The sequence below is a fragment of the Salvelinus sp. IW2-2015 genome, unplaced genomic scaffold, assembly GCF_002910315.2.
Source record: "Salvelinus sp. IW2-2015 unplaced genomic scaffold, ASM291031v2 Un_scaffold2665, whole genome shotgun sequence".
NCBI lineage: Eukaryota > Metazoa > Chordata > Actinopteri > Salmoniformes > Salmonidae > Salvelinus > Salvelinus sp. IW2-2015.
Window position 1 is genome coordinate 189,502 of NW_019943971.1, and position 8,903 is coordinate 198,404.

The following is an 8,903-nucleotide window of genomic DNA, read 5'->3' on the forward strand; positions in this document are numbered from 1 at the left end:
CGTCGGACAAATTGGTCTCTGATATCTACTACCACCAGCCTCACTGTCAGGAGGGGGTTAGCTTTAGAGAGGGAAGACTCACTTTTCGTCTGAACGACACACAGCGACACACGACACAGCAGCGACATATGCACGCCAACACAGCACGCACACACACAGGCACGCACACCACACACCACACAGCACACACCACACACACACACACACCACACACACACACACACACACACACACACACACACACACACACACACACACACACACACACACACACACACACACACACACACACACACCACACACACACACACTTGCAGCAGCTCAACCATTCAACCCCTTTCTACTAGTCCAGCTCCCTTAGCTAGGTTGCCTGGATAGGTCGTGCCTGGTGTGTCTGTGTCTGTGCCTGTGTGTGCGTTGTGTGTAAGTGTGTGTGCGTGGATGTACAGTACCAGTCATGTAGAATAATAGTGAAGACATCTAAACTATGAAATAACACAATATGCAATCAGTTAGTACCGAAGTGTTAACAAATCAAAATATATTTTATTCTTCAAAGTAGCCACCCTTTGCCTTGATGACCAGTTCACCTGGAAGATAATAAAAATAAAGAAAAACACTTGAATGAGTAGGTGTGTCTGGTACTGTAGATGTGTTTATGTGTGTGTGTGTGTGTGTGTGTGTGGTGAAAGGTATGTTTGTGTGGTGGGCATGGTGTTGTTGTGTGTGATGTGGTTGTGTGTGTGTGTGTGTGTGTTGGTGCTTTGTGTTGTGTCTGGTACTGGTATATGTGTGTATATGTGTGTGTGTGTGGTCTGGTACTGTATACTGATGTGGTGTTGTTGTGTGTGGTGTGCCAGCCAGGAGACTCCCTCGCGACCGCACGAACATAATCATTTGTATTTTAATCTGGCACATAACAGGCATAACAGGGCTGGGGGGGGGGGCCCAAACCCCATAAAATCAGCAAGGTAAACCTGCCATCTTAAAACCACAACACACTGGCCAACTGGAAGCTCTGCTCGTTCTGAGTGTGTGTGTGTGTGTGTGTGTGTGTGCGTGTGTAGTTTGTCGGTGTTGACGGAGAGACTATGATAGAGGAATGGCAAGAGATGTGTTTAGGGAAATAAGAGTAGATCTGTTTGTTTTTTGGGGTTTTTTTGTGTTTGGTTTTGTTGTTGTGATGTGTGTGTGTGTGGAAGTGTGGTATCGTGCTGCGGTTACTATAGAAATCGCTTGTTGGTGTGTGTGTGTTAGGTGGGGTGAATTCCAATTTCCATAGCATGGAATTGGCTTCATGCTTCGCTTGGCTATATCCAATAGCCGTGTTATTGTGGTGTTCATGCTGGTGTGTGTAAGTGTACTGTGTGCCATTTCTCAGCATCTGTTCATTAGAGCGGTGATGTGTCGTGGCCAGCTATGTTGTGTTTGTGTGGGGTGTGGCTTGTGCTGCTGTGTCGGTGGATGTTTGTGAATGGTGGTGGATGATGGAGTGCCTTAGGCTGTGTTTTGGTCAATTGTGTGTGTTCTGTGTGTGCAGGTGTGTGTGAGTGTGGATGTGGTGGGTGTGTGTTGGTGTGTGTGTGTGTTTTCATCTGTTAGTAGTATTCATCGTCTAGGATTACCGCAGGCCGTCTGTGTGTGGATTGTGTGGTGGTGTGTGTGTCCGAGGAGTGGTTAGTGATTGTGGGCGGTGTGCTATGTAGCCAGGTGCTCAGTGTATCACTACGGAGTGTGATGTGTGTGTGGGGGTGGTTTCGCGGCGTCGGAGCCGCGGGCTGGTTTTCCTCTGAGGGTTGGAGGGGGTGCCTCTCATCCTCTTGTCTTATTTAAAAGACTAAAGATTGCTGTCTGTTGCTGCTTAGCTGTTCCTTGATGTGTTTGTGGGTGTGTGTCTGTTTGGCCTTTGCTGTTCGCTCAGGAACAGTTCACGCACAGAGGGAAGATATGAAGTTTTGTGTATTTGCTGGGTGGCTGAGGTAGTCCCGTCCTTGGTTTTAGGTTAAATGCTTATTATGTTTAGTTGTAGTTCCTAATGAACACAATCTGATCTGAACTGAGCTGTTTAGGTAAATGTTCTGTTTAGTTCCTAATGAACACAATCTGATCTGAACTGAGCTGGCTGAGGCAGCGCTATCTGTTGTAGACCTCAGATAGAGATCATATGCAGAAATAGAGGGTCAAAGGTCATAGAGACATCCCTGCAAATAAGAGCCGTAACTATTGGAGGAAATCTAACTGTGCTTCAATGTACARAAAGAGAGAAGCAGTGTTTTTGAAGGGGTGAGGGATGGTCGGATAGAGAGAGCAGAGGGATGAGAGGAATGGACAGATGAGGCACGAGAGTAGCATGAAGTAAGCGGGGTGGTGAGGAGAGATGGGGAGGGWTAGAGAGAGCAGAGGGATGAGAGGAATGGACAGATGAGGAGAGAAGGGAGGGTGCAGATTTGATCCCCTTTTGATACTCAATATCAGATGAAAGGGTCTCTCTCTCTTTCATTCTTTTTCCTTTTCTTCATTCTTTCATTCTTTCTTTCTCTGTCTTTGTCTTTGACAGAGAGGAAATCAAAAGATAAGTCTCCCGTATATCCTGAGATTCAACTACAGAGACAGAACTATGGAGAGGAAACACACGCACGTACACACGTATGCACACACACACACACACACACATGCACAGGCACACACTTTCACACGCTGTGTGACGTCCAGGAGAAGCCTTCGAGGGTGTGTGAATGTGTGTGTGCATGCTAGCTTGCCCGTCTCTGCTCTTCCAGAAACCATTCACCAGTACCAGAACAGCGGACAGTTGTTTTTCAATGGCTCATACTGGTCTTGGCTCTGTGTATTCATCTCCCATGGTTTCTCTGTGTCCACTGTCTGTTTCCCTCCATTCCAGTTTCCACTGGTGGGAGAGAGACAAAGGTTCCATTGTTATGTCTGACTTTATGATGACTTTCTGGGGAAATAACAGCTAGAAGGACATAATCATATTAATATGACCTGTTTACTGAGAACCCTACCACACCTCGTGTCACACACCTTTGAGTTGACTCCTGTCCCTTATTCCCTGTATTTCATTTGACAGGTAGGWAACTWAGAAACTCCCTCAGGCTACATCACAATGGGTTCTTCTCCATGTCTCCTCCCTTTCACATACAGATGTAGRATCTTAATTTGAGCCAGTTTGCTACAGCAGGATAATAATCAGTCAGYAMCAGGAAATGTGAATTATTATGTGGATTATAGTTAATGGACATTTTATGGGGTTGATACATTTTTCGTAAGGAAAAATCAAGCCTGACATTTTAAAGTGGAAATTACAAACTTTAGAAGCCTTTTTAAATTCTCAGCAACAAAAGAGTGGTCAAATCCAGAGCCTACATCTGTACACTGCCCTGWAAGCACAGGGRAAGTAAGRAGCATGGCATCTGTCCAGKTGTTTCCTATCAGTGCAGAATCAGATGAAGGAAATTAGACAAGGAGAAAASGCCTCAGTTAGAACATGGAGAWGAGCGTCTCCAGTCCACACTATTGAGATGCCTTACCTCACCTGAACCTCTGTATCAATAACAGTGTTACTCTTCTGGTTCATGTTGTAACAAGGCAGCACCTTTCTGTGCGTGTGTGTGCGTGAGTGTGTGTGTGCGCGTGTGTGTGTGTGTGTGTTGTCTTTGTGTATGTTCAGACTTGAAAGAGAAGAGAGGCTTGTACAATCAGTCCTGAAGCTCAAGCAGGCTTGGCTCACTTTTTGAGAGAACACTAATGTGTGTGTGCTTGCTTACGTGTGTGTGTGTGTGTGTTAGTGTACGAGGGGTGTGTGTGTGTGTGTGTCATGTTTTTGTATCCTTCCATCACCTCGAAAAGAGGAGATTCTCCAGAACTCATTCTGATCCCTCCCTCCCCCTCCCTCCCTCCCTCCCTCCCTCCTCCCTCCCTCCCTCCCCTCCCCCTCCCCCCTCCCTCCCTCCTCCTCCCTCTCCAGGTGGCCAAGGTGGAGTATGTGAGGGAGCGTCCTAAACTAAAGAGGTGCTGGTGCGGCTGGAGGAGCACCTTGAGTGTATCTGCACCTCCAAACGACACATCAAGGAACTCTACGATACAGACAATGGTAAATATCTTACTCTACTCTACTACATACACTGTGTGCGTCAGCTCCTGTCTGAGAGTGTCTCTCTACACTGATATAAACTGATAACAGTTGAGGAATTTAAATGCTTCTCCCTCAGGGTATTCCACTCCTTTTTTCATTCCCCTTTTTTCTTTATAGATCCCCCTCTTCCCCCTCCTCCCCCTTCATTCACAGGACCCAGTAGGACCAAGGGTAAAGGGAGGAAACGTAAAAAGCTCAAAAACCTCAAAGAATTTCTCATACCTTTCTCGGGCATGTGGAAAAACATGAGTGTTTATTAGTGTCATTACGGTAGGCATTAGCACTACAGCCAATCAATGATCTGGGTTTAAACGCCAATCATGGCAATCGCCAATCAGAGACCAGTATCAATCGAACAGGAAGAGGGGGTGAAATTAGGAAGTGGTTTTAATTGGTGACTGGTGCCTTGGCTGATTACATTGGGTATGGAGGTTGTATTTGGTGGTGAAAGATGGGGGTGCTAAAGATTCATTGTTTTAAGTGGTGAACATTTGACATTGGGGGGGGGGGGATGACTTCTATTGTCTGATTGGCTAAGCTAACRTTTGGTACCTATTTCTCTTCTCCCCTCAGGCGTAAGGTGAAGAAAGACGGATGGAAGAGAGAAGAGTGAAAGAGAGGAAGAGGGAAGAGAACATCTTTTCAACAGAAACGTTCATGTTTCTCAGACTGAGAACTTCAGCCATGTTGTGCGTCATGGCAACAAGAGAAGTGGGCAGAGGACAGAGAACATATTCTATATATGTTATATTCTATATCTTCCCACAAGACGAACCTTCAAAAAYCAATCATTTTGATCACGTCAAAATATTGCCAGAATCGGGGATGATGTTTCTGGAAGATGCAAATAAGGACTTCGGTATTAGGAGTGGGTGTGGCTTCGATTTGATGATTGACAGGTGTCAAATAACRTGACTACGCCAACTGGGAGAAGAAGAGAGGTAGATGATTGGATAMTGGAGGACTRTRGGAGTTAYAGTCTTTATATAAAGGACTTCTGACTACAAGACTACTCCCATGATTTTGGATTACGAAGCGGTTTGGAATCCTCCCAGTCATTTCGGATGCTTYTGGATTTTTCCATCGGATTCCGAGGACAGTGACTGGGATTATGTTTTGTATTACAAGATTCCAAGATGTRCTCTCCTTCTGGAACGGAAGGAWGTCACCTACATGATGTATATCCTCTTATTTTTGTAGCCCTGGTTTTCTATTACTGACCGACTTCTTGATTMGTTTCTGGTATGTTATTCACATAAAGGAAGGTTTAAAACAACTGCTACATCAGTTACAAGTTACTAATAAACTATTTATAACGTGAATATGTTATAATGTCTTTAGTTTTCGCCTGTCAGTCAGAAAATATTGACTACCTGAGAGAGAGAAAAATAACCCCCTTTGGGCAGATATTAACATGAACTTTATTGAGAGAGAGAGAGAGAGAGAGAAAGAGAGAAAACTTAGTCCATCTTAAGGGTCACCTTTTATGACCCTTACTCAGACACTTTGAACATGAAACCCCTGTGAACTAGTAACTGAGAATACTCTGCTCTCAGTCATACACACCTTCAGTACAGAGAGGAAGGAGGTAGATATCAAGACCAACACACTGCTAATGCCAAAGCAAACTCTCAGGTTATAGACTGTATTCTAAAGCGTCTCAGAGGAAGAGTGCTGATCTAGGATCAGGTTCCACCGTCCATTGTAATATTATTATTATGATGCTAACAGGCTACCCTGATATCCTAGATCAGCAATCTTTCTGAGACAACTTTGTCAATACAGCCCAGGTAACGGTTTTACTAAAGACACTTAATAAATGAATAAGATAATGTTATTATTGTACTCTCTCAGTAAGGATAAGAAAACTGTGTTTAGAAAATGAAAAAAGTCAATGTTGTGGAAAATTAATTCTATTCGCTATTATATCTGTAACTTTTCAAAGAAAGCCCAAGCCAGAAAGCTGACTTAGTTGTCAACATATATAAATCACTTCAAAATCTCACAGAAAGGAAATAACTTTGTAATACAGTATTCGTGTAAAACGTGCAGTTTTTACATCTACAGTGATACCTTTAGTTGAGTTGGTATAATGGCGTCTCTTTAGTTCCCACAATCCACCAGTTTATAAGACCCCATGGACGGACAGTACCGGCTCCATTGGTTTTAGCAAGACGTTTATTTAGTGAAGAAACCAGTGAAATAGAGGAGGATTGTGTGCCTTTGGGTTTCTCAAAATAAATATCACCCTCTCTGCAAACATAAACTGCTCACCCATAATCCTTTTCAAACCCAAACTACAGCCCAAAATGCAACCCTCGGAGCCAGAAGCCTGTTCTCTCCGCTCTGTCTCTGTTTATTATTACGTTACAGTCTATGGTGGGCGTACACGTATCATCCAGTCAAACCCCCTTCACATTTTCCTAATGTTCAAAATAATCATGACCATAGCATAAAAATGCTACGATTTATGAGTGTCACAGTGGACTATATTCATAACAAACAAAAACAAAAACTAATGTTTGTCGGGTTGTGGTGTGGTTTTAAAAGGACGACACAAACACAGACAGACTTCATATTAGTTTGAGTTGGGTTACATAACAAATGTTGGCAGGGTATTTCTCTTGGATCGGTTGATGTAAACGCTTACTGAAGACGTTTGCCAATATTCGAACAGACTGACTGGGCTTTTGGCCCCACACGCACAAACGCGCCACAACGCGCACACACGCCACACGCGCACCGCACACGCACACGCCCACGCACACACACACACACACACACACACACACACACACACACACACACACACAACACACACACACACACACACACACACACACCACCAGGCTTTTGGACTGGAGTGCCCACTCACTGATCGCTGTGCATACATACACTTCCTAATTTAGTGAGGTATACAGTACTGCAGACAAAGGGGACACTGTGTCTGGTGTGTTGTGTGTGTGTGGTGTTGTGTGTGTGCTTTGTTGTGTGTGTGAGTGTGTGTGTGTGTGTGTGTGTGTGTGTGTTGTGTTTGTGTGTGTGTGTGTGTGTGGTTGTGTTGTGTGTGTGAGAGAAAAGCCCTTGTGCTTTCATTCTACATTATTTTACAAATTTACCATACCGGTTAGAGTCTGAGGGAGAGATTTGAACATACTGTACACATGCTATGGTTGTCCAGCTTTTACCATGAGAGAAAAGGGACAGAAAGAGGGAGAGAGAGGGATAGAAAATGAGAGAGGATAGAGAGAGAGAGCAATGGAGTAGGAGAGTATAGGAAGAAGAGAAGATCAATCTACCTTAAAATGTCCCTCTCTCTTTCCTTCCATCAAATAAAATCCAAATGTATTTGTCACATGCTTTGTAAACAACAGTGTAGACTAACAATGAAATGCCATGTCCCAACAACGCAGAGAGAAACAAATATGAATTTAGAAATATTATACATGACACATTGTGAGTAACGATAACTTGGCTAACAGGGTACCAGTTACCAGGTCCTATGTGCAGGGCTACGGAGGTAATTGAGAAAGATATGGGTTAGGGTTTGCCGGGGGCCATCCGTCTTTCTTCACGACTGTGTTGGTTTGTGTGGACCATGTTAAGTTCTCAGTGATGTGGTCACAGAGGAACTTTAAGTTCTCGACCTGATCCACTACAGGCCCGTCGATGTGGATGGGGGCGTGCTCGGCTCTCTGTATCCTATAGTCCACCATCAGCTCCTTTGTATTTCTGACATTGAGGGAGAGGTTGTTGTCCTGGTACCACACAGCCAGGTCTCTGACCTCCTCCCTATAGGCTGTCTCATCAGCTCCTCTGTCTTGCTGACATTGAGGGAGAGGTTGTTGACCTGGTACCACACAGCCAGGTCTCTGACCTCCTCCCTATAGGCTGTCTCATCGTTGTCGGTGATCAGGCCTACCACTGTTGTGTCGTCAGCAAACTTAATGATGGTGTTGGAGTTGTGTTTGGCCATGCGGTCGTGGGTGAACAGGGAGTACAGGAGGGGACTAAGCACGCACCCCTGAGGGGCCCCAGTGTTGAGGGTCAGCATGGCGGATGTGTTGTTGCCTACCCTTACCACCTGGGGGCGGCCCGTCAGGAAGTMCAGGATCCAGTTTYAGAGGGAGGTGTTTAGTCTCAGGATCCTTAGCTTATTGATGAGCTTAGAGGGCACTATGGTGTKGAATGCTGAGCTGTAGTCAATGAATAACATTCTCRCATAGGTGTTCCTTTTGTCCAGGTGGGAAACGGCAGTGTGGAGTGTAATAGAGATAGCGTCATCTGTGGATCTGTTGGGGCGTTATGCAAATTGGAGTGGGTCTAGGGTGTCTGGCATGATGGTGTTGATGAGAGCCATGACCAGCCTTTCAAAGCATTTCATGGCTACAGATGTGAGTGCTACAGGGCGATGGTCCTTGAGACAAGTTGCCTTGGCGTTCTTGGGCACAGGGACTATGGTGGTCTGCTTGAAACACGTAGGTATTACAGACTGGGTCAGGGAGAGGTTGAAATGTCAGTGAAGACACTTACCAGCTGGTCAGCGCATAGGGAGGATCGAGAGAGCGAGGGAGAGAGAGGGAAGAGAGACAGAGAGCGAGGGAGAGAGAGGGAAGAGAGACAGAGAGCGAGGGATAGAGAGGGAAGAGAGAGAGAGAGAGGGAGAGAGAGGGAAGAGAGACAGAGAGCGAGGGAGAGAGAGGGAAGAGAGACAGAGAGCGAGGGAGAGAGAGGGAAGAGGGAGGGAGAG

General features: G+C 45.3%; 1 protein-coding gene across 1 annotated transcript in view; it reads left to right on the forward strand.

Annotated features, from left to right (window-relative positions):
• The window catches only part of LOC112074508 (platelet-derived growth factor subunit A), a 10,977-nt gene extending 5,502 nt beyond the window's left edge, over nt 1-5,475 (forward strand). The window contains 3 exon segments of the mRNA XM_024141673.2: nt 3,986-4,019; nt 4,022-4,111; nt 4,727-5,475. Of these exon segments, the coding sequence (XP_023997441.1) occupies nt 3,986-4,019; nt 4,022-4,111; nt 4,727-4,737 (135 nt within the window). The 3' untranslated portion in view covers nt 4,738-5,475.
• Nucleotides 5,476-8,903: the final 3,428 nt, after the last annotated feature.